The sequence below is a fragment of the Miscanthus floridulus genome, chromosome 10, assembly GCF_019320115.1.
Source record: "Miscanthus floridulus cultivar M001 chromosome 10, ASM1932011v1, whole genome shotgun sequence".
NCBI classification, from domain to species: Eukaryota; Viridiplantae; Streptophyta; class Magnoliopsida; order Poales; family Poaceae; genus Miscanthus; species Miscanthus floridulus.
Window position 1 is genome coordinate 115,226,044 of NC_089589.1, and position 26,142 is coordinate 115,252,185.

Consider the following 26,142-nt stretch of genomic DNA (forward strand, 5'->3'; position numbering starts at 1 on the left):
GAGGATGCCATAAAATAGTAAAAAAAATAGCATGTTCAAGTTCTTGGAACAATGAACAAAGCATTCGTGATGAACACCCACATTTTTTTGCAATAAGATTCCTTTAACCCAAACCCCATGTAGTAAAGAACCAAGTGAATGAAGAATGGTCAAAGGACAATACGACAAAGAGCGAGTTGGAATGGTGCTTGGTATATATTTCTGTTGGATATATTTGATCTAGTCTGCTAATATATTTGTTGGTGATGTCTATGTACACCTATTACAAGTTCTTTTGCATGTTATATGTATCAAAAGTTCCACAGTAGTTTACAGGCACATGTAATTTTCATTTATCTAGCAGTTTAAGAATTAAGTACAGAACCCTTATCACATTCATTCTAATTCAGTTTTCATTATTTCGTAAGGTGTAATTCTCTTAAGGGAACAACAACAACACAACAAGTGTATTTGTTGCTCAATTAGATCTAACAAAATCTCGATGATGTTTTTGGGTGTGACATGTGGTTGCAGGGACACGATGGTTCATGCTCTGTCGGTTTCCCCAAGTAAACATTTATGTCGATCTAAAAATGGTGAGTTAGTTTGCATCAAAGGTTTTTGAACACACATTTAACTATATGCTGCACTGGAGAGCAATAAGTGCACCTTATTGTTGCCAAAAAAAATTCATCTACTTGCGTGAATGTTGTTCTCACAAGTACAATAATAGAATTGCACATTAAGTGGCCAAAGATCAGTGAACGCATTGGCCTTTGTGTGTGCACAATTCCCATCATTCTATCTACATGAACTGTTGTCATACAAGTCGGGCTAATATATCTAATGGAGATGAATTTAAAAAAATTTTATTTCCATGTTAGAAATAGTGTTTTTGATACTTTTATCTATAAATTCAAAGTGAAGATTATAACTAAGATTACCATCGATCCCACTATGCACATTCGGCTTTGCTGGTCCCACTTAACACAGTACGCATTTTTGGAGATTATACCAACATCATGATGATTGTGTGTGGTAATGCTCAATTAATCGAGTATCACACTGTAAGGATGATTTATGGAAAAATAATTATCAAACACACTTGGAGACCAGTAGCGCATTAGAATCTGGAAATACAATTTCTTATTTCTGAGAAGCCTCAGACATCAGCCTAAAAACTTCATTATTGAATTACAACTCATAAGCAATCTAAAAGAGGGCACCACCAAGGATGGGCTGTTGGTAGGAGGAGGCTGCTGGGTTCGTCAGAGCAAGTTGGATGAATGGCAGCAACTGTTGTAGTTGTAAGAGGGTGGCGGCGTTAGCCACAGCCTGTGGGTAGAACGGCAGCAGCTGTTGTTGTGGCCAGAAGGCGGAAGGGCTCGCAGCAGCTAGCTGGTTGAATTGTAGTAGTTGTTGCAGCTGCAAATAGGCAGCGGGGTTCACTTCAGCCAGTTGGTTGAATTGTAGTAGTTGTTGCAGCTGCCAATAAGCAGCGGGGTTCACTGCAGCCAGTTGGTTGAATGGGAGAAACTGCTGTTGCTGGGAGTATGCAGCAAGGTTTGCCACAGTTACTTGGCTGATCGCAGGTGGCACCAGTTGCTGCAGTTGTTGTGCCCTGATGCTTTGTACCAACAAATTCACCAAGGGCAGCTGCTGCAGTAGGGCCGATGGTTGTTGGATGAACAAGGGTGATGACTGTAAGATATTTGCTGCGATTGCCTGTTGGAGCCTGTAGGGTTGTAGAATTGGGTTTGCGCACACTGGTGGGAGGTATGGGGGAAGAGGGGCAGCTATTGGAGGTTGTGAGCAATGCGGGATAAAGGTTGCGGTAGCAGCACTTGCAGAAAGAGCAAGGAGCATAAGGAGGGAAAATATCTTGGCCGCCATTGTTGCTACGATGTTGCTAGTTGGTCTCAATAATATGGGTGATGGATTACCTACTAATCTGGGGGATATTTATACACATGTTAGGCCTTGTGGTTGTACAAGATTTATTTTGGATTTTGCCAAAGAAATATATATTAGTAAGATAAGCTTGAGATGACGTGGTATCTAGTTGGTTTTGACATTTAGTGACCACTTTGTTGGGTTATACTTTATACGTCGGCAAGACTATCTCCACAAAATACAATAAATAATTGGTTTTCTCCTCTTTGTATTTTCCAAATACATTGGTGACAATGGCACGATCGATTCACCTTTACACATGTGTAACCTTAGCCACATGGGTGCTGCTTGGTTGGGTTATATGAGGCTGAGTCGCGCCAAAGGGTCTGGCACGACTCAGTCACGCCAAAGGCTACACTATGACTGAGTTGCACCAGACCGTATGGCGTGACTCAGCCTCCACGTCAGCTCCAGTGTGGCCATGGAGGTCGAACGTGGTCGGCGTGGCGCCCTCGGTCGCACCTATGGCGCAACTTAGTTTTGAGTCGCGTAAAGGGTTTTCAAACATACTATTATTAGAAATTTAGTTTTATTTTTGCTAAACAAGTTCCCTCATCAGTGAGGAGCTCTGATATACTTGGACTCCTGTTCTTGTTTCTGGCTATGAAGGCCAGATGGGGTATGCCGGTTCCAGGTTCCAAATTATTTTCTAAATAGGCATGTGCTTAGTAAATGAGCATTGAAGCAAGATTACAAGAAAAATCGGTATTCTGAAACTCAATGGAGGACTCGTATTTGCACTTCACAGTTGATACTTCATTGGAGAACTGGTGGTAACAGTGGCGAAAAACAACAGAGCAAGAATCCAATTTAAGAATAGAAAATCATAAAGATAAGTGAAAGCCCATCTCAGGTGCAAAGTAGGAAAACGATGATTGGGCCTGGCCTTGCCAAACAAATTTGCATGATACTTAACAGATTCAGCTTGTCAATTTAGCCACCCTATTCACTTCCTTATCACCTGGCCCTGCCAAACAAATTTGACCAAGTTTCGATTTTTTTTCCCCAACATCGAAGCAGAATCCTGGTATAGGCTATAGCAGCAGTAGGCGTTCGATTATTGATTGAAACAGGAAAGAGCACAGCAGTATAGAATTATTAAATCATTGGAATATACTGTAGATTACATCTAAACAATTGACGAACTGAGTAGTAATATGACAGGTGGCTAAGCAAAGCACTAGCGACGCAGGGCCTGGCCATGGCCTGGGCCTGCTTCTCATCCTCCCCCCACCTCCCTGCCACAGAAGACGGCCTCGTGCACAGCCACAACCTGCAGCAGTTGACACCTCTCCTCATAGTGGTCATCCACCTCAACATATCCCTTGGTCTCCAGCTCTCGGCGAATCCAACTCTGGTACTCGGCGAACTTTGCCCGGGACTGCTCGTGATAGTGGAATGTCGCGGCGAGCTCGGGATTACGAATAAGCTGCTCGTTGGGAGGCAGGGGCTTGATCTCGTCGGCCAGGATACTCGGCGAACTTTGACCGGGCTCTGGGCTCTCGGCTCTCGGTGAATCCAATTCTAGTACTCGGCGACATCTGACCCGGCTTGATCCACTCCTGCGACATAATCGCTTCATGCGCAGCTCCCTGCGCCCCCTCAGTCTCTGCTGGCGTCGGCGCTGGCATCAGCGTCAACCGCAACATCGTTCTCTCCATCATCCACCGAGTCGCCTCTGTTAAGACCACTATTATCTCTAGGTCTAGGATCTAGTGGGGACACTTCGTTTTTCGGGATGAACAAGTAGATCCGAGAGAGAGAGAGACGATTTACTGATCATCTGAGGGATTGGAAAAGGAGCTGGCAGCCATCACAGGTTCGGCGGTGAAGTCTGTGCACGGGCAGCGATGGCCGGAGTGTTGGCGCAGTGCAGTGGCGGCGGCGGCGCTTCCTGTCACTGGGGTTTAGGGTTAGTAGGTGGGGCGTACGGCTCAGGCGAACCTTGTACTGAGAGCCGCCGGCCCCCACCTCTATTTAATGCACAGTGTGACGGGGGCCCACCAGCCATAGATGGACTGGGCGCCCCCGATCAGGACGCGAGGTCAAGGCCCAAGTGGCTGTTGGGCCACTGTGGTTGGGAGATCAAACCAACATTCTCCCCTTGATCTCAACTCATACTTTAACTTTAAGCTTTGACTTTAATCCCTTTCACTTTTATTTGTTCCATCACAGATTAGTGCATAGAGCATGCTTCATCGTCACGGTCAATCGCCGATAGATTTAACAGCTACAATACACGTCCCTGTTCTGAAACAGATTCTTTAACTTTGGGCCCTTTATTGTCCGAAAATCATAGGCTTTCCCTTAAACCCATGTCGACTGTGTGTTCTCTAAACACACTGGGTGGTAAGCCTTTTGTATGCAGATCCGCAAGCACTTGCTTGTTTCTTATATGTTCAATACTTTTAGTATGATTCCGGACTTTCTCCTTCACAACGTATAACTTTAACGTCAATGTGTTTGGCAGCACACTTGGCCCATTGTTATAGGAGCGAACTACTTAAATGGTTATTGCTGTTGAATACCATTATCAATTCCGGGTGTAAGTTCTTTTAACCATTTCGCCTGTCCTTAAGCCTCATAACAAGCTATACTGTGGGTATTTATCTTCGATGACACCACAACTGTTTCTTTGGAGCTTTTCCACAATAAAACTCCAACTGCGAGTGTTAGCTACTATGTGGGTTTCACTAAACATCTCGCCAAAATTTAACATTTGTACCCACAACTATTTGAGAGTACTTATTCTTTCTTACTCACCATGAGGCCTATAAATCTTTGCACAATTGCAAAGCATTCTCAACTCCATTCCAGTGATCTATATCTGGACTGGACTTCTGCCAAAACATCCTGGATACATGAACTATGTCAGGGTAAGCTCTTACTGATAAGCATTCATTAAGCTTCCAACAACTGAAGCATATAGGACGTCCTTTTTATCGATCTTACATTGGTTCTTGGAACACTGGAAGTTCCCAAAACTATTACCCTTTACTATAGGAACAGGCGCAAGTTTACTCACATATATACTTTATTTCTTTAGAATCTTCTCTAAGTATACACTTGAGATAGTTCTAATACCCCTTTTCCTTTTGTCTCGGTAAGTTTCAATTTCTGGAATGAATGACGCTTTACCAAGATCATTCTCATTGAAACTTGAGGACAAGAACTATTTCTTCTCCAACAGTAGATTAACACCACTACTAGCGAGTAAGGTGTTACCCACATGCAGGATTAGGAAAATAAATTTCCCATGTTTAAACTTTGCATAAATATAATTGTCCTCTACATTCCCTTTAAACCCAAACTTTCTTATTGTACTGTCAAACTTCAAATACCAATGTCTTGAAGCTTGCTTTAATCCATAAATGGATTTCTTTAGGCAACATCCCTTACGTTCTTTTCCTTCCACGACAAAACCTTTTGAGTTATGCCATGTAAACTTTTCCATACAAATCCCCGTTGAGGAATGTGTCTTTACATCCTTCTGATGTTACTATAAATCGTAATGTGCCACTAACACCATTATGATTCTAAAAGAATCCTTGCATGCTCATTATAATCTATTCCTTCTCTTTGTGTAAATCATTTCACCACAAGTGGTCCTTTATAGCTTTCAATATTCCCTTTGGATATCTTTCTATATTCCCTTTGGAGTCACCTTTGTCTTGTAGACCCATTACAGCCTACTGTTTTGGCTCCATTAGGAATTTCTTCTAAGTCCCAAACATCATTGGTATTTATCGATTTCATTTCATCTTCCTTTGCTTCTTGCCATTTAGACGAGTGAACGCCACTCATGTCTTTTTCAAATGAGGTGGAATTACCCTCCATTTGAATTTCTTTCTTAACATTGACTCCTTAGTCACCAGAAATATCTGATTTTCTTATTCTTTGAGACCTCCTGGGGCCTCGTGGCACTTCTTTCATATGAGGCTATTGTTACTCTTCATTGCCAAAAGGCAATTGTTCTATAGCCTCCTGTATCACAAGATCCTTATTTACTTATTCATCTTCTTTAAGAGCTAACATCAGGTGTTGTATATGTCATACAACATCAACATGTATTAAGCAATTTGTTGCTCTAAAACACTATAGTGGATATGTAATCCCACTTCTATTCAAGCCTTAGGTATCTACATACCATGCTCCCCTAGATTACTCTATCTTCTATAAAGATGGTGTATCTTCAAATTTCTTATTTTGGGTTTAATCTGCTAAAAACTCATATGACGCGTTTAGCACTGCCTTGATAACTCTGAACTCGTCCGGTACAAATACTAGCCGACTATGCTATCTTCCTATTGGAACTATAAAAGGTCCAGGAATTTAGCTATTTCTTTACTTTAGGGGTATCGTTATTATGACCGTCTTACTCCCTCAACGATCATATTCATCTTTTATAGATCACTTTTACCTTCAATGCATAGTATGCATTGCATTATCTGAAGTATGGGGAAGTATCTTTCTTATTTGTCTTTCTTAATTAATCTTACATTTCTCCCCCTCGAAATGTGGTATGAACTTTTCTATTACAATTTCGAAACATTCAGAACTCTTGTGAATGAGGAAACTTTGATTACTTACTTCATCCACATGATTACATCATGCAAACAAAATTTGTATGGGAGTACATTTTCCTCATTACACTTCAAAACTCAACATAGTCTATTATTATCAATACTTCTGCAAGTCATGCTTGCATATCATTCTTATCTTTTGGTTCACATGCAACTTTCTTTTGTTCTTAAACTCATTGAGTACTTAATGACCATGACACAATCAGAGTGTAGCGTCAATACTAGGATAGCATAAGAGCTACCCCAAACTTTTCTCCATGTGCGGGATACACTTAGAGCACATGAGTCATCACATCCTTCTCCCGCCATGCGGGATAAGTACTATGCCAACTTTACCCCGCCATGCGGGTATTTTCTCAAACTTTTTCCTCCATGCGGGTACTATCACAAACTTTTCCCGCCATGCGAGATAATTCCCTTAAACGGACATAAATACCAGGATTGGCTCATGTTCAATCATCAAATTCAGAAATAAATCCGAATATTCTTTTAACACACATGTTTAATCATGTATATGACTTTTACAACTCTCATAAGTGAAATTGAAAATTAATTCTTCTTCACAGAGAGTACATAAAAGACATTTATCAATGAAGACTCTCATTGATCTATCTCTTTTCTTGGATCAATATCCTAGAATTCTTTTCTTTTCAAGCCATTCTTTAAAGAGAACACAGTCCCTTAAGCAATGGCATTCTTTCATACATAACTTGCCCTTAGGCATTTCATCATCTGAGTCACAAGTACCCAGCTTATTTCTCTTACTGCCTTTAAGAATAAAAGCATGGAGGTCTTTGTTTGAAAAAAAAATATTCAACAATGATGCTCATTATACTTTGAAAACTTTATGTTCTATTCTATATCACCGTTGGGCAGAAATAGAATAAACATCATTCTTCTACATTAATTCCACATCACCGTTGGGCAGAAATAGAATTAATGTATAGAACCTTAATAATCTTGAAAACATAGAACTGCTCCTCAGAATTAAATTCTCCCGTTGGTTCGAATTTAATTAGAAGACAATCAACTTCATTGCAGTGGAAACATGAAAATACATTTCTCTAGTTTAAGAGCATTCCTTGATCTTTATAGCACCTCCGGATAAACCAGCACTAGAATTGAATGTAAAAGAAATCATGAAACTTGAACTTGAATATAAAAACCAAATTGCACATCCGGATCCACCGAAGAAGGAATTGAATTTAAAAGAACACTCGGAGCTTCAATCATATAGCACATGAAACAATTGAATCAATTGAAAACTCAAACAAGAGGCATAAGCCCATACATAGGTTCGTCATGCACTTGCCTTAAGTTTGGCGAGAATCCGGCATGCGTGCCACCCTCGGCAATGGCGCTTCCCACACCCGAGGAGCAAACTACTATAGGAACTAATCCACATCGATCACGAAGCTATTTTATAAAAGGTCAATTAAACTTCTCAGTCGAACCCTAATATGTCAATTCTCATATTTTTAAAAGATCCAGTAAAATTTGAGTTCCTTGCTGTTTTGACCATAACTCTCAATTCTATTATCCAAATGCAGCTAATAAATACATCTCGGATATCTACAGAAAATTTCCTATAATTTGGTTTAGAAATCCAGGACCAATTCTGACTCTAAATACCTCGAAAATGGATAAAAGATTTATGCACAGAGAATATGTCTAGCTAGAAAGCAGCACTGTTTTGGGCATAACTTATCGGATTTGAATGAAGTCAGCACCGTTGGGAAGATAAAAATGAGAGCTGTGACTTTTGTTTAACTCACCTGTTGAGATAATTTACAGATTATTCCCAGAAATTCCGCGATTCAATCTGCATAATTAGAGCATACTCCAAATTGATCTAACAGTTACAAATTGACTTGTATACGTACGTAACTGCTGCCTCTACGTCCTTGTTAAGACAGCTGCCACAACAGAAACCTTAATTTCGCAAAGAACTAAATAGATCCCCATAAGTCTAACCTTTTCTTTCCTCCTCTTTCTTGCCCCAATTCTCTTTCGGCTATTTCCCTTTGCCTTGACGACAGTGGCCTCCCAGGATCTATGCGCCAGCAGTAGCTAGCCTTGCTACTTCCAGCAGCTTCACGTAGGAGCACCAAGATTAGATGAAAGCAACTCACGGGAAAACAATAACTAGAGTAGTAACTGAGGTACAGAAGCGAGGATGCATGCAAGATGCGTGCTACTTCCAGCGAGGGAAGACGACCTGGCAAGGGGACCTCCTCAAACGTTGGCAGCTTGAAGGAGACAGAGAGACAGGAGCGGTGCGACCAAAGGAAGAGCTCAGGCGAGAGGCGGCGGCGGGAACAGGAGGATGCGGCTCTGAACAAAGCAGCGTGAGGAAGAGCCGGTGGCATAATGGGGCCTTTTTTTTCTTCTTATTAACCGGTCAGGAAACCAAACCCTAAATCAGATCCAATGGTCTAAATTTAACGGTTCCTCCTAAATTCACCCAACCTCCAAACGAAACATGTTAGTACTCAAATGAATTTGTTTCGACGAGATCTGCACAACCACGGTGTCCGATCGCCCATATGACTCCCGGTTCAAATAGTCATAATTTGCTCTGTCTCATTAGTCCGTTCGGTCAACTTATTAATTTTGTTTTAAAAAAATTCGGGATATTACACAAAGCCTTTATCAACGGACTTTGTTGTTGCATCGTACTCATCATGGTTGAAGTATATACAGTAGTTATGTGAGAAGCTATCAAGCAGCGAATGAACAAATGCTGCAAGACCGTGACAAATTGAAGTCCCAGTATGTATAAAATGCATGCACACGCATAGAATATACAAAACTGGAATGCTTACTACTATCTTGCCCACTGCCACACACTCCCTTTGTTCTGGATTACAATTCACTTTATTTTTGTCTAAAATCAAGCTTGTCTAACTTTGAAAAAGTTTTAAATAAATCTTGACAACAAAAATGCACTATCAAGACATACGCAATGAAGAATTCATTGAAACAAACTTGATGCTCAAGATTTTTGGTAATTTTTCTAAGAAATATGTCAAAGTTAGGTAAGATTACCTTAGGGAAAAGCTAGGGCAAGTAATAAACTGGAGCGGAGGGGCTATATGTTGAACTCTACCTCTTGATTCAAATAGAAGTACATCTAATTTTCACTAAACTCGTGCTTAAATTATTTCCATATAGTAAGGAGAATGAAAGTTTGATGCCACTTTTGTTCCTTCCACCATCTATGATATGAATCTGCCCTTCAATATACAGATGAAGAGGATCATGGCCAACCTCCTAGCTGTTCGAAACAAAAGTCGTTTGGGCTCAAAGGCATAGATCCATTCAAGAAAAAAACAACATGATCATTAACATAAACCTTGCTCAGCTGTGCTGCAAAAACTCAAGATAAAGAAGACTAGGATGGGGCTTGCGTTGATTTTTTAGGAGAAAAACTACAACATCCGGACTTGAAGTTCCATGATAACACACTCCATCATATTCGTTTTCACTAGAATAGTGAGCACATAGGTACACATATATTAATTCCGTGGATTCGAATCAAAGATATTTCGGATTTCACTACACACGACCTGAATCTTGTCCAAAAGAATCTCTGGAACATTCGGATAATAACCTTAATCTCTAGGACTGGACATTAATTTTAGGCTAAGCAAATCCAATATGGCTAAAAACATTTAAAAATAATAACTTCTGTTGACACATAATCAGAGCGAGACAAACAAAATCTTCATGACTTCATTTACTATTCCTTGTTCATTTACAAAGGAATGCATTTCATGATTCTATAATAATTTGCTTTATGGGTGCTCAAATAGATATGATAATATATCTGTTCTAGTTTTATATAACATGTGAGTTAAGGTTACATTGGTTCTAGTGCTATGAGCTACCCCTAGTAAACCGTCATGTCAGTAATAAACTTCTGGATTTGTTTAGATTTAAGATTTTAGAACATGAACTAAATCAGACCCTAAATCATATGGGGCCTTTTTTTCTTCTTATTAACCGGTCAGGAAACCAGACCCTAAATCAGATCCAATGGTCTAAATTTAACGGTTCCTCCTAAATTCATCCAACCTTGAACCGAAACATGTTAGTACTCAAATGAATTCGTTTCGACGAGATCTGCACAACCACGGTGTCCGATCGCCCCTATGACTCCCGGTTCAAATAGTCAAAATTTGCTCGTCTCATTAGTCCGTTCGGTCAACTTTTAAATTTTGTTTTAAAAAATTTTAGGGATATTACACAATGCCTTTATCAACGGACTTTGTTGTAGCATCGTACTCATCATGGTTGAAGTATATACAGTAGTTATGTGGGAAGCTATCAAGCAGCGAATGAACAAATGCTGCTAGACCGTGACTAATTGAAGGCCCAGTATGTATAAAATACATGCACACGCATAGAATATACAAAACTGGAATGCTTGTTACTATCTTGGCCACTGCCACACACTCCCTTTGTTCTGGATTACAATTCACTTTATTTTTGTCTAAAATCAAGCTTGTCTAACTTTGAAAAAGTTTTAAATAAATCTTGACAACAAAATTGCACTATCAAGAGCACAGCGTTCAATGGCATATCGACGAACCTGGTGGTGTACATGGAGACCGTCCTCCATGGCAGCAACCTGGCCTGTGCCTCCTCACCACGTTGTACGGCACCAGCTACCTCACGCCCATCTTGGGCGCCATCATCGCCGACACCTTCTTGGGCAATTAAAACACCATCTTCATCTCCCTCGGCATCTACCTCCTTGTACGCATTACTCATCCATCATCCTGGTTTGGACATGGCCATTGACATTGATCAGAGTATCACACATAGCACGATGGATGCTAAGAGACAGGTCTGCCTCCCGCGCGTTCCATGTGCAGGGAATGATGTTTGTCACCTTCTCTGCGTCCCTGCCCATGGTGGCGGCGCTTGGCGGCTCTTCGGTGTTCGGTGCGCGGAGCGTCACCTTCATCGGGTTGTACCTCCTACCTCGTGGCCATCGGAAGCAGCGGCGTGCAGTCATTCTCTGCTGCCATTCGGCGCGGAGCAGTTCGACCATGACAACTCGGCGGACCGGGAGAGCAAGGCGTCTTTCTTCAGCTGGCTCTACCTCTGCGTCCACTTCGGCCCCATCGTCTCGGGCCTTCTCATCGCGTGGATCCAGGACAACGTTAGCTGGGGCCTCGGCTTCGGCATCGCCACCGCCTGCATCTCGCTCTCCTTTGCCGCCTTCGTGCTCGCCACGCTCATGTATAGGCGCCGCATGCACACCCACTACGCCACCAAGGATTTTTAGGGGCGGCTCAAGACCATTTGTAGCAACGGTTTGGCCAGCCGCCCCTACCAAACCATTGCTATAGATGGCCGATTTCAAATTTGAGAAATTGAAACGTAGTTTTCCTTGACAAAATGAATTCAAATGAAAAAGTTGTCAACTATAAAGTTCTATAACTTTTCGAGATCGACAACTTTTATTTTGATCATTTGTTCATCGGACATAGTGTTATTAACATTGTTCATAAATCTTACATACCCCTCTTGTAGTTTATGAAACTATAGGAGAGAGATATAAGATTTGTGAACAATGTTACTACAACTTGTCGGATGAACAAATGACCAAAATAAAAGTGATAGATCTTGATCAGTTCTACAACTTTTATGTTCATGATTTTTTCAGCTAAAATCATTTAATATTTTAAAATGACGTTTGAAGTTGTCATTTTTGAAATTCAAATTTCAAATTGATAAAACACAGTCACATGAAAAGATGACCAAAATAATAGATGTAAGAAGACAATATATTGATAGAGCATGATTTTAGAAAATTTTAGGAAAAAAATAATCAAATTTGAAGTTAGTATGAGGGAGAAAGACTAGTTACAAGTTTTAGCCAGAGATTAAAAAGAGAAATCAGAGTTCTTCAACAATTTAAAAATTAAATTTCTAAAAGTATTTTCGAACAGTAAATGGTTTCAAATGGAAAAGTTGTAAACAACAAAGTTCAATAACTTTTCGAGATCTACAGCTTTTATTTTGGTCATTTCTCCATCCGAGGCCGTTTGAAAAAATTCAAATTTTAGTACTTAATTTTTAATATTCTGCGTCTATTTGTAGGGCCGCCCCTACAAATCGGATTTGTAGGAGTGGCTGGATGTAGAGCCACCCCTACAAATATGGTCATTTGTAGGGCGGTTGATAACACCAGTCGCCCCTACAAATCCATTTGCAGGGGTGGCTCGTTTGGGAACCATTTGCCCCTAAAAAAAGGAAGCGTTGATACAAATCCTTTTTGTAGTAGTGACCGGCACGCCGCTCAAAGCCACAACCAGGTCGTCGCCGCCGCATGCAGAAAGTGAGGCGTCACCACCAGTCAACATTGGGCTCTTCGCACATATGCTTCATGGGTAGAGAGCTACACAGGTCACCAATACACTACCAAGGCAGTCAAAATCATTTTATAGACCAGTTCTAGCGGCGTCAAATCAAGTGTCTCTAAAAAATCTAGAGGTGGGTATCCAGTTGCACATAGAAATTAATTTCTAGATGCAGGTCAAAACTTACCAGTACTATACATGGATTTTAAGAGGTAGTAAACAAGCTAATCTGTCTGTAGAAATCATTTCCCGTGAATTCACAAATTAGGTAAAAAAGCTAAAATCTTTCTTTAGCCTAGAGAGTGCCCAACAAGTGACCCACGGGTCGTAAATGGTAAGTTACACGGTTTTAGTGTGTGTGCACACTTTATGGGGATCAAACTCGACAGGCCCCGCATGAGGGTACACTCCCACTACACCTCAAACTAACTTGTGATCAAGTGTAGTAGGCAATCTTTTTATATAAAAAAGTTAAACTAAAAGTTTTAGATATCGTCTAGAAATACATTATTAGTTTAGGGCGACTCCCCATTCGAGGTCATTTGAAAAGTTTAAAAAAACATAAATTTCAAATTTTGAGAAATTTAAACATAATTTTAGGACAAAAAGTTATAGGTCTTTTCAAGCTCTACAACTTTGATATAAGCTTTTTCTTCATCTAGCTTAGTTATAGGTCTTTTCAAGCTCTACAACTTTGATATAAGCTTTTTCTTCATCTAGCTTGATCTGGAAAAGTTATGATGTTTTTATGTTGCACCTAATTTTAGTGGGGGAGCACATTGTGGGCCGCCTTTATAAATTTAATTTTTAGAGGGGTGTTTCCAACCTCCTTTGATAATTGAAAGAATCTTTAGAGGTAGCTGAAAACACCAAAAATTAATGATTTCTAGAGGTGTACCGTCTCAAAAACAACCTTTAATGATTTCAGAAGGTGTACCATCTCAAAAACAACCAAAGGCATTGTTTTCCGTTTTGATGTACTTTAGCAAATAATTATATTTATAAATACTTAATGAGTTATTAAAGTAATCGTGTTTTGTAATCCATGTTGCTACGCCCGCTAATGTTGCAACATGAAAGCACTTGTGCAACATACGTCTGAAACAGGTGAAACATTTACAAACATACATTTGCAACATGTGTATAGCAACTATAACATCCATATAAACACATTTGCAACATAAATCTGAAATAGATGAAATATTTTGAATAGACTCTTGCAATAGATGTGTAAAACATATGCAATATTGCAACATATACAATATCCAGATGAAACAATTGAAATAGGTGACACATTTGGACATACACTTGCAACTTACATGTATAGCCACTGCAACATATGCAATATCCATATAAAACACTTGCAACATACGTTTGAAACAGCTGAAACATATACTTGCAAAATACGTGTATATCCATTGCAACATATGCAACACCAGATCTACTTTTACAACATCTAGATGAAATCTATGTAACATACATCTGAAACGCATAAAACATACGGTTGCAATATGTGCTCATCTACTTGCTGCCGTCCAATGGAGGCTAATTGACACAGCACGTGGGAGCGCAGCATGAGGCGCGGGCAGCACGTGGCGCGAGGCATGAGTGGGGGCGTGAGGCGTGGGCACGGACGGCGTGAGGCACGAGGTGGGTCTGAAGCGACCGTGTGAGGAGCGAGGTGCAGGGGCGTGCGGCGCAAGGCACGGAATCACATGCGGTGCAAGGCGGGTCCCTGTGACCGTGCAAGGTGCGAGTTTTTTTTTTTAGGAAAGTGCGAGGTGCAAGGCCTAGGGGCGCGCGCGAAGCATGTCGGTCCCGTCCAGACGGACGTCCGTTCGTCCTGACAGGAGCATTGCCGTTACAAATTTGTAGTGGTTTCTGATGTAACAGAGTATAAAACGTCCCCGTCCCGTGTCCAATCCTTGAGCAACGAGGTGTCCGCCTCGCTGCTCCAGCCTAGCGACCGATTCCGAAAAGGAAGAGCAGAGTCCGTGGATAAGAGGATCGACTCGGAGTATGCAAATCCTTCCCTTGTAGCAGTAGTATATAATCAGACGATGCACGCCGCGGGATTTACAACCGCAAGAGAGGACGAAGCTAGGTTTCAGCAGCCACATAGCTAGATTGAGTACACGTTCTCCCGTGCCAAAAGCGAGAAGCATCGGCAATTCGGCATCTCGCGGCTGGAGAGGCAGCCAGCTAGGAGGCAGGGCAAGGCGGAGGGCAGCTGCTGACGCGATGGCCGGTGCGACTACAGACAACGGAGGCGCCGTGACGATGGTAAAGATGGCGGAGATGCCGGTGGAGTTCCTCCGGTGGGTGCTGTCGCAGGACAAGGAGGACTACCGCGTGCCTAGGCTGGAGGACTACACGAAGGAGGAGCTCGCCGAGGCCAAGGACACCATCTGCAGCGTCATCCGCTCCCTGCAGATCGCGTACGACGAGTTCGACGAGTTCCGGGCCTGGGTCTGCGACGTGATCGACAACAATGGCTGCATCATGATCCACGAGGACATGCTCTTCTTGGATCCCAAAGAATGGCAGGAAAGCGTCGACGAGGAGTGGGCAGAGGCGCGGCAGGAGCTAGAGATGGACATGACGAAACCACTCGGCCCGCACCTGTATATGTTGTCTACGTATCTTTCACTCTTGTATCACTATGCAGCGCCCATCCGATCCTGACGTTTTGAGGGCCTTAGCTATACATCGGTGACAAAAGAATTAATATTAAGGCCAACAGCCAATGTCGTAGAACTGTAGCAGCTACCGACATGTTTTTCTTTTCATATTTTCGTTTAGTTTGTTTTTTATTCACTTTCCATTTAGTTTTTTTTTCATATTTTCGTTTAGAATTAATATTTAGTTTTCATTTTTTCACTAAATTTTTTCGTATTTGCCAAAAAAAATATTAGTAAGATAAGCTAGAGATGACGTGGTATCTAGTTGGTTTTGACATTTAGTGACTACTTTGTTGGGTTATACTTTAATACAGTCTCCACAAAATTTCTGTCTTCTATAAATCTTCGTCCAGCCTATCCGTGCCGGATCTGTTCGCCGCGGGCAATAATAAAAAGGCAAAGTTTCAGATTTTTTTTTCGTCCAGCCCATTCAATTCGGTCCAGCAGTCCAGTTCACTCTCTCGCGTCCGGCCAACTCACGTGACTCACATCGCTCCGATAAAAAAAGGGGAAAAACATCGACGCCGCATCGTTTCAGCCGCTCCTCCCGTCCGCCACAGCGCCGCTGATCCACCCGCCGCCGCTGCCCTGGATCCGCTCTCCTCCTGCGCGTCGCCGCCGCCACGCGTGACTCCCGGTAGCCGGAGCTCACCGTCCGCAGCCCAACCTCCCCACGCCGTCGAGGCACCGGCGCAACTCCGGCCCGCACGCAGGGCCGTCTCGGCCTCCCGGCAGCCGTTTTCCGGCGCTCGACGTCCCCCTCCCAGCCGTCTCTCCCGCCTCAGTGGCGCCGCCGCCGCTTGCCGGACCGTGCTCGCTGGTCTCCCGCACCGGCGCAAATACCGTCCACATGCAGGGTCGCGTCTAACTCCCGGCGGCACCATCGCCGCATTCTTCAGAGAAGCTTGCACCGCCGCGGTGGCCGCGGGCGCTGGTCTTCTACGGTGGTGGAGGTGCTGCCACAGAGGAGCCAGCCAGCCACCAGCTCGGATTGGGACACCAGCACAGATCGAGGAAATATCCATGAACTCCACGTTCGACCCAAACTTCTCCAGTTTTTTTTTTTTCATAATGTGTTCGATAAAGGTTTGTCTTTTTTGCCTTTTTTTCTCTCACTAGATATAGGTCCGTGCGTTGCACCGGGACCCTATACATACTATCGTTATTATTTATCTTCATAGATCAGGCTTGTTAAGTCTCTAAATGGTGTGCAACAATTTTGATCTGATTTTGAATATAGGTTCCAGATAGTTTCGCTACCGGAAACGTCAAATTCGTCGAGTGTTTTTTGTTTGCCGAGTGTATTATCTCGGGCACTCAGTAAACAAGTTCTTTGCCGAGTGCTGCGCTAAAAACACTCGGCAAAGAGGAGGTTTGCCGAGTGTAAAAAAAACACTCGGCAAAGAGGGGGTTTGCCGAGTGTTTTCTTTTTTGCACTCGACAAAGAAATAAAATCTTTTTTCTGGGAAAGAAGGAGAACAAAAACACTCGGCAAAGAAGGAGAACCCTCCTTTCCCCGGCCGCCGCCCCCTCCCCTTCTCCCCGGCGCCGCCCCCTCCACTCCTTCCCCAGATCCGGCGGCGGCCCCTCCCCTCCTGGATCTAATGGCGTCCCGGCGGCCGCCCCTCCCCTCTCCAAGATCCGGCGGGTGGCGTGCAGCGTGGCGGGTGGCGTGCGGCATGGCAGGCGGGTGGCGTGGAGGCGGGCGGCGTCCGGCGTGGGGCGGTAGTGTGCGTGGCGGCGTGGTGGCCGTGGTGGGCGGCGGCCGGTGGCGGCGTGGTGGCCGTGGTGGGCAGCGGCCGCTGGCAGCGTGGTGGCCGTGGTGGGCGGCGGCCGGTGGCAATTTGTTTTTTTTTATTTTTTGCGAAAAATGTTTGCCGAGTGTGTTGTGGGCACTTGGCAACGTCTTTGCCGAGTGCCCGACGAAAAACACTCGGCAAAGTTAGTTTGCCGATGAATTTTTTGCCGAGTGCCCTTTACCGAGTGTATTCGTGGCTTTGCCGTGTGTGCCTATATATGGCACACGGCAAAGCTCCCGTTCCTGGTAGTGTTTCACAGTGATCTGCAATTTTTTAGGCGCAACTTGAAGATGCGTCTTTTGGTTTGTACAGCAGCATCTACGGACCGCTGTTGTCTTCATATGTATCAGGTCTGAACTCTAGATTATCAATTAAACCAAGCTTGTTACATCCCCTTTCAGTCTCCAAATCAATGTATAGTTACACGATCTGCTATGACGTACATGAGCTAACGTCCACAATATTAGACGTTAACGAGCTAACGTCCACAATATTATATAGTAATTGAAGGTAATGTCCACAATATGTGTTTTGTACAAAGTCAATTTATTTAAGATTGAATAATAATATAAAAAGATAATTGCATCTATAACACAAAAAGTATATAATATAAAAATATAGGAAAAGTCCATATTACTCCCTCCAAGTTCGGCTAATGTCCAAATAAACACCCAAACTAACATTTGGTTCAATTTACTCCCTCCAACTATTTAAGTTGGTTCAACTAACACCCTAAAGAGATTTTTTTTTTGTTTCTCTACGTACAAATTATATTTTAGTTTCAAATTTTGAGAGGTGATAGAGGACATTGTATTTTGTGTTAGAAAAATGCACTATGAATTTTTCATCATTATGTTTTATACGATATTGTATCTCTAGTGTTAATTTATTATTAAATTTCCTAAGCTATCAAAATAGTGGCAAAAAGTTAAGATATATTTTTCTAACATAACTTATGATGTTCTCTCAAACTTGAGGGGAGTAATTTGGACTTTTTCCAAAAATATATTTCATGTTAAATCTAATTTGATGTCACAAATATTAATATTTTTATATAAAATTTTGGTTACGTTTAAAAGAGTTTAACGTAGAACAACACTAACGATTGATTTATCCACAGTCAAAGAAGTAGGGACGGATACAGCGGTGGGACGGGCAGGGCTGTTGGGACGCTGAAGAAGCCACCTAGACATTTATCAAGGATCCGTCCCTGCAAAGAAGGTAGATTACAGTCTGAGAACAGTGCTCCACCAATTCGCTAGCCGTCCGTTGTCGCGTTCAGAAATAGAATGAGGGCGTACGGGTGCTGTTTGCATGCATGACGTGTCTAAATTTAAACTGGTAGAAATAATGGAAGAGTGCTAATGATTAATGGCTGACCAGTTGCCATTAACTACTTCAGCCGTACTTTTCAGCGAACAAACAGTGTTTTTCTTTCACAACAAATCAGCATAAGCTAGATTTCAGTGAAACAAACAGGGCCAGGCGTCGCCATGCACATCCGCCGTAGGGGCGGCGCGTGCTGTTCCTCCATAGCTCGCGGGCGTCGGCGTCTTCACGTGCGAGAACCTTCGATCCGTGCCGCTTCCACCGCCAGCCGCTAGCAGGCCACTGCACGTTGATCCACAAGCACCGGGAAATAAAAAGAGACGTGCGTACGTGGAATTCTCCACGTCTTCCTCTTCCTTTTGGTCTCGTTATTACGAAGAGTGTCGGGCACGCACACCAACACACGGTTGGACGAAAGACTTAACTATTTTTTAGTTGGTATTAGATATAATAGCCCACGGATCTTGTTAAAAAAAAATCTTTGTTCACAGCGAAGTCTCTGTATCCCGAACCCGATCTTGCCAAGTTTTAATCTTGGTCTCGCCAGATTGGAATTGACAACATGGAATCTCTCAGAAAGGCGATGCCGACGACAAGCAACCGCCCATGGGGAAAAAAATTTCAAAGAATAACAAGTAATTTTGTTCTGTGCCTTTCATCTTTTATTAAAACCTTCTCAATTTTTTACCATAGCCTCCACGTATGATATCATCACATCATGACAAATCTCATAATTTTCAGACTTCGTTTGTTTTTTTAGAATTTAAAAACCATTCGGCCACACGTTCGTGGTTGTGTTTCCTGAACAAGATGTTCGAAATTTCTTTTCATTTCCCTCACACTGGACTCGATAGCATGAATATTATTTTTCTACTCATTTTATTATATTATTTGAATCACTTACTGTTCAAATTGGACTTATACAAAAAAATTTCTAGAAATACAATAAATTAATTAAATATAGCAAACAGATCCACAAATATACCAAATTTTAACATGGAACACCACATGTTGTATGTTGAGAGTTGAAAAAGTTTCAAGGTCCAAAGAGAAAAAAATAAAATTATTTGGCGAGTGTCAAATAGTTACACTCGGCAAACATATTTCTTTGCTGAGTGCCTAGTTTTGCCGAGTGTTTTTTTTTTCTAGTTTGCCGAGTGTTTTTTACATCGTTTGCCGAGTGCATTTATTTTGCCGAGTGTTTTTTCGTAACACTCGGCAAAAGGCTTGTTTGCCGAGTGGCCGAGGAAATGCACTCGGCATACATAAAAACAATCGGCAAATAGCCAGTTTCCGGTAGTGATCTTAGCTGGGTTTTCGAATTGTGATATGTTAGAACCAAGTTATATATATGCAGATTGTATTGTATTTGTTGGAGTAAATATTCTTGTTATTACTAAACTCTAAGGCTTGCAAGTTGAAAATTTTAGTATGCGACTCTATGTGGATATGACTCTTGGTGCATATGACTGAAAATTTTAGTATGCAGATCTGCACGAATACTAATTAGCCCAATTAACCAGCAACCATGGATGAATTTTATCATGTTTATCAAACAAAAAGAAGAATAAACATACGGATGAATTTATTTACCAGACAACTTGCATACCTGATCATTAGCATTGCACTTCTAGCGCTTGTAATTGATACATATATGTAATTTGCTTGTCATCTTGGTCGATTTTGTCCAGTGTTTTATTTGCTAAAATCCATGGTTTATGTTCCTTATGTATGCAAGAAATATATTATGTTTATCTCTTAATGTCTGATTGGAAGGTAGTTTTTTTTTGTGCTCTGTGCATATTTGACTCGAACCATATTTACATCTTTGTGATTTCTACATAGTCAACACATATTTGATGTCAGTGATATTTCAGGATTTCAATCCTAGGCCGGTGTGTTCAGTCAGCCTCACCCAATCACATAGAAGCTGCTTTAAGGGGATGTTCACATGAGGGCTCCGAATTTGCAGCTACTTATTGTGGTTCTTCCGGATGTTACTGACTTACTGGTCAATATGGCTTGTGCATCCTTGAAAAATCTGTGCTTCGGTTGTTATATGGAAATTGAAATTTATTCTATGCTTTATCAGGTTTGAGGTCAAAATACAGTGCTTAAGCGAGCCTTTGTGCCTAATGGAATACCTTTGTCTTAGATGTGCCAGCAATCATTTTTGGTGCCGATGTTATCCATCCTACAGCAGGAGAAGATTCCTCGGCTTTCATTGTAGCTGTTAGTTTCTTGTTCTCTGCTAACAATAACAATTGTTCCATTCAAATGCTGTATGAATTTAAAAGTAAATTTCACTCCACATTTGAAATGTCATGACACACAGTAATGGAATAGATGGTGCAACCTTTTGCAGGTGGTTGCATCCATGGACTGGCCACAAGTCACGACATATAAAGCTCTGGCCTCGGCACAAACACATAGGGAGGAGATGATACATAATCTCTTGTGGACTGGTACAGATCCAGAGAAGGGCACTCCCGTAAATGGTAGAACGATAAGGTAATTTGTATCGTTTGTGTTCGTAAGTAGGTGGCATTGCTGTACATGTATAACTTAGGAGTAGAATGTGTGGTAGTTAGTTATAGATGGACTTGTACTTTGTGAGAGCCAAAACTCAGTGCTGTTTTAATTTGTTGGTAATGGATGAAACGTGGATATGCTAGGTGGTTGTATTTTAATCAGATATAGGCTTAATAGGATTATTACCAACATTAACTTATATTATGGATACCATGGATGTCATGTATGATTCTCATGGTTGTTTCCCGTGAACATTTCATAATTTTTCTCCCATTGCAACGCACGGGCATTTTTGCTAGTACAATAAATAAGTGGTTTTCTCCTCTTGGCATTTTCCAAATACATGGGTGACAGTGGCACGATCCGTTTACCTTTACACATGTGTAACCTTAGCCACATAGGTGCTACTTAGTTGGGCTATTTTGCACCAGAAACAATTCACAGTGGCATTCACCAATGTTAATTTCTATTGGTTAAGCTGTGCTTATAATAAATTCATAGAGTCACCCGTTCCCTCGCCATACAATGCGCTTAGCACCCATAACCTACTGCAAATGGATCATGTCACTGACAGTATTACCTCACAAGAGCCAAACAATCAAATTGGTTGACACTTCACTTACCAACAACACCGTAATATCTGTTCCACTTGATCATAGCAAATTCCTAAAGTTATGATCGATAGATGTGGATCTAAATCATTTTCAAGTAGAACTGTCACCAAACGAGCCATAGTGAGACTTAACAAGAAAAGATCAATTGTTCCAACAGTACAAAAAGATGTTCTCAATTTGGATAGAACAAGTTTTTAAGAGTTCTTTGGAATTATGTGATGATACCACACACAATGGCACATGAAAATAGTAACTTTTAGAGGTAAGTCATGAAAGCTAAGGGAAGGTGGGAGCAAATAGTTAGAAACAGAAGACCATAAACAAGGGCCAAGTTTCCTAACACATCGGACAAGGGAGCCACGTGGACATTGAGAATGTAAGCTCCAAGTAAGAATATATGGCATAATGAGAGGATAATATGATGAAACAAGGATACGGAGAAGAATTTGCAAGATCGATGAGGCCAAGGTCCATAAATTTAACAACATCCATTAGGGAATGTGAAGTACATGAATGATATATTGTATTGCTACAATGCTACACCTAGTTATGAATTGTGGCATATAAAAAGCACTCATGTATGGTCCATCTAGCGTGGTGCTTCCCTATCGGTAGAGTTTTTTATTTTGGGTCTCCCCCCCCTCAAATGTAGTACTGGTGAACTGGTGACTGATCAACAGGGATCACCAAGAATGTTGTAGATGATGTTGCAGTGAAAGCATTGCATATGGAGGGCTTAGAGGTTGTACTTGATGCCAACCAGTTGAGTCATGGAGGTGTCACAAATTATATTAGGTGTTGTTATTGTAAGTTTTTGGCTCAAACTCAAGAGACTACATCTTGTGCACATTTTTTGAGCTATTCCTCATAGGATCCAAGACCACAAGGGTATGTTCCATTATGTGCTAGAGAATATCAATGATATTTTTAGGAACTGATATATGCGCTAAAACATAGAGGATGCCATAAAATAGTAAAAAAAATAGCATGTTCAAGTTCTTGGAACAATGAACAAAGCATTCGTGATGAACACCCACATTTTTTTGCAATAAGATTCCTTTAACCCAAACCCCATGTAGTAAAGAACCAAGTGAATGAAGAATGGTCAAAGGACAATACAACAAAGCGAGTTGGAATGGTGCTTGGTATATATTTCTGTTGGATATATTTGATTAGTCTGCTAATATATTTGTTGGTGACGTCTATGTACACCTATTACAAGTTCTTTTGCATGTTATATGTATCAAAAGTTCCACAGTAGTTTATGGGCACATGTAATTTTCATTTATCTAGCAGTTTAAGAATTAAGTACAGAACCCTTATCACATTCATTCTAATTCAGTTTTCATTATTTCGTAAGGTGTAATTCTCTTAACGGAACAACAACAACACAACAAGTGTATTTGTTGCTCAATTAGATCTAACAAAATCTCGATGCTGTTTTTGGGTGTGACATGTGGTTGCAGGGACACGATGGTTCATGCTCTGTCGGTTTCCCCAAGTAAGCATTTATGTCGATCTAAAAATGGTCAGTTAGTTTGCATCAAAGGTTTTTGAACACACATTTAACGATATGCTGCACTGGAGAGCAATAAGTGCACCTTATTGTTGCCAAAAAAAATTCATCTACTTGCGTGAATGTTGTTCTCACATGTACAATAATAGAATTGCACATTGTGGCCAAAGATCAGTGAACGCATTGGCCTTTGTGTGTGCACAATTCCCATCATTCTATCTACATGAACTGTTGTCATACAAGTCAGGCTAATATATCTAATGGAGATGAATTTAAATTTTTTTTATTTCCATGTTAGAAATAGTGTTTTTGATACTTTTATCTATAAATTCAAAGTGAAGATTATAACTAAGATTACCATCGATCCCACTATGCACATTCGGCTTTGCTGGTCCCACTTAACACAGTACGCATTTTTGGAGATTATACCAACATCATGATGATTGTGTGTGGTAATGCTCAATTAATCGAGTATCACACTGTAAGGATGATTTATGGAAAAATAATTATCAAACACACTTGGAGACCAGTAGCGCATTAGAATCTGGAAATACAATTTCTTATTTCTGAGAAGCCTCAGACATCAGCCTAAAAACTTCATTATTGAATTACAACTCATAAGCAATCTAAAAGAGGGCACCACCAAGGATGGGCTGTTGGTAGGAGGAGGCTGCTGGGTTCGTCAGAGCAAGTTGGATGAATGGCAGCAACTGTTGTAGTTGTAAGAGGGTGGCGGCGTTAGCCACAGCCTGTGGGTAGAACGGCAGCAGCTGTTGTTGTGGCCAGAAGGCGGAAGGGCTCGCAGCAGCTAGCTGGTTGAATTGTAGTAGTTGTTGCAGCTGCAAATAGGCAGCGGGGTTCACTTCAGCCAGTTGGTTGAATTGTAGTAGTTGTTGCAGCTGCCAATAAGCAGCGGGGTTCACTGCAGCCAGTTGGTTGAATGGGAGAAACTGCTGTTGCTGGGAGTATGCAGCAAGGTTTGCCACAGTTACTTGGCTGATCGCAGGTGGCACCAGTTGCTGCAGTTGCTGTGCCCTGATGCTTTGTACCAACAAATTCACCAAGGGCAGCTGCTGCAGTAGGGCCGATGGTTGTTGGATGAACAAGGGTGATGACTGTAAGATATTTGCTGCGATTGCCTGTTGGAGCCTGTAGGGTTGTAGAATTGGGTTTGCGCACACTGGTGGGAGGTATGGGGGAAGAGGGGCAGCTATTGGAGGTTGTGAGCAATGCGGGATAAAGGTTGCGGTAGCAGCACTTGCAGAAAGAGCAAGGAGCATAAGGAGGGAAAATATCTTGGCCGCCATTGTTGCTACGATGTTGCTAGTTGGTCTCAATAATATGGGTGATGGATTACCTACTAATCTGGGGGATATTTATACACATGTTAGGCCTTGTGGTTGTACAAGATTTATTTTGGATTTTGCCAAAGAAATATATATTAGTAAGATAAGCTTGAGATGACGTGGTATCTAGTTGGTTTTGACATTTAGTGACCACTTTGTTGGGTTATACTTTATACGTCGGCAAGACTATCTCCACAAAATACAATAAATAATTGGTTTTCTCCTCTTTGTATTTTCCAAATACATTGGTGACAATGGCACGATCGATTCACCTTTACACATGTGTAACCTTAGCCACATGGGTGCTGCTTGGTTGGGCTATATGAGGCTGAGTCGCGCCAAAGGGTCTGGCACGACTCAGTCACGCCAAAGGCTACACTATGACTGAGTTGCACCAGACCGTATGGCGTGACTCAGCCTCCACGTCAGCTCCAGTGTGGCCATGGAGGCCGAACGTGGTCGGCGTGGCGCCCTCGGTCGCACCTATGGCGCAACTTAGTTTTGAGTCGCGTAAAGGGTTTTCAAACATACTATTATTAGAAATTTAGTTTTATTTTTGCTAAAAAAGTTCCCTCATCAGTGAGGAGCTCTGATATACTTGGACTCCTGTTCTTGTTTCTGGCTATGAAGGCCAGATGGGGTATGCCGGTTCCAGGTTCCAAATTATTTTCTAAATAGGCATGTGCTTAGTAAATGAGCATTGAAGCAAGATTACAAGAAAAATCGGTATTCTGAAACTCAATGGAGGACTCGTATTTGCACTTCACAGTTGATACTTCATTAGAGAACTGGTGGTAACAGTGGCGAAAAACAACAGAGCAAGAATCCAATTTAAGAATAGAAAATCATAAAGATAAGTGCAAGCCCATCTCAGGTGCAAAGTAGGAAAACGATGATTGGGCCTGGCCTTGCCAAACAAATTTGCATGATACTTAACAGATTCAGCTTGTCAATTTAGCCACCCTATTCACTTCCTTATCACCTGGCCCTGCCAAACAAATTTGACCAAGTTTCGATTTTTTTCCCCAACATCCAAGCAGAATCCTGGTATAGGCTATAGCAGCAGTAGGCGTTCGATTATTGATTGAAACAGGAAAGAGCACAGCAGTATAGAATTATTAAATCATTGGAATATACTGTAGATTACATCTAAACAATTGACGAACTGAGTAGTAATATGACAGGTGGCTAAGCAAAGCACTAGCGACGCAGGGCCTGGCCATGGCCTGGGCCTGCTTCTCATCCTCCCCCCACCTCCCTGCCACAGAAGACGGCCTCGTGCACAGCCACAACCTGCAGCAGTTGACACCTCTCCTCATAGTGGTCATCCACCTCAACATATCCCTTGGTCTCCAGCTCTCGGCGAATCCAACTCTGGTATTCGGCGAACTTTGCCCGGGACTGCTCGTGATAGTGGAATGTCGCGGCGAGCTCGG

General features: G+C 41.8%; 1 protein-coding gene across 1 annotated transcript; it reads right to left on the minus strand.

Annotated features, from left to right (window-relative positions):
* Positions 1–1,191: 1,191 nt before the first annotated feature.
* LOC136485418 (zein-alpha PMS1-like) lies at positions 1,192–24,667 on the minus strand. The gene is made up of 2 exons (XM_066482305.1): positions 24,063–24,667; positions 1,192–1,447 (listed from the first exon to the last, which is right to left on the minus strand). Exons 1-2 carry the CDS (start codon positions 24,665–24,667, stop codon positions 1,192–1,194), a joined length of 861 nt encoding a protein of 286 aa, XP_066338402.1.
* Positions 24,668–26,142: the final 1,475 nt, after the last annotated feature.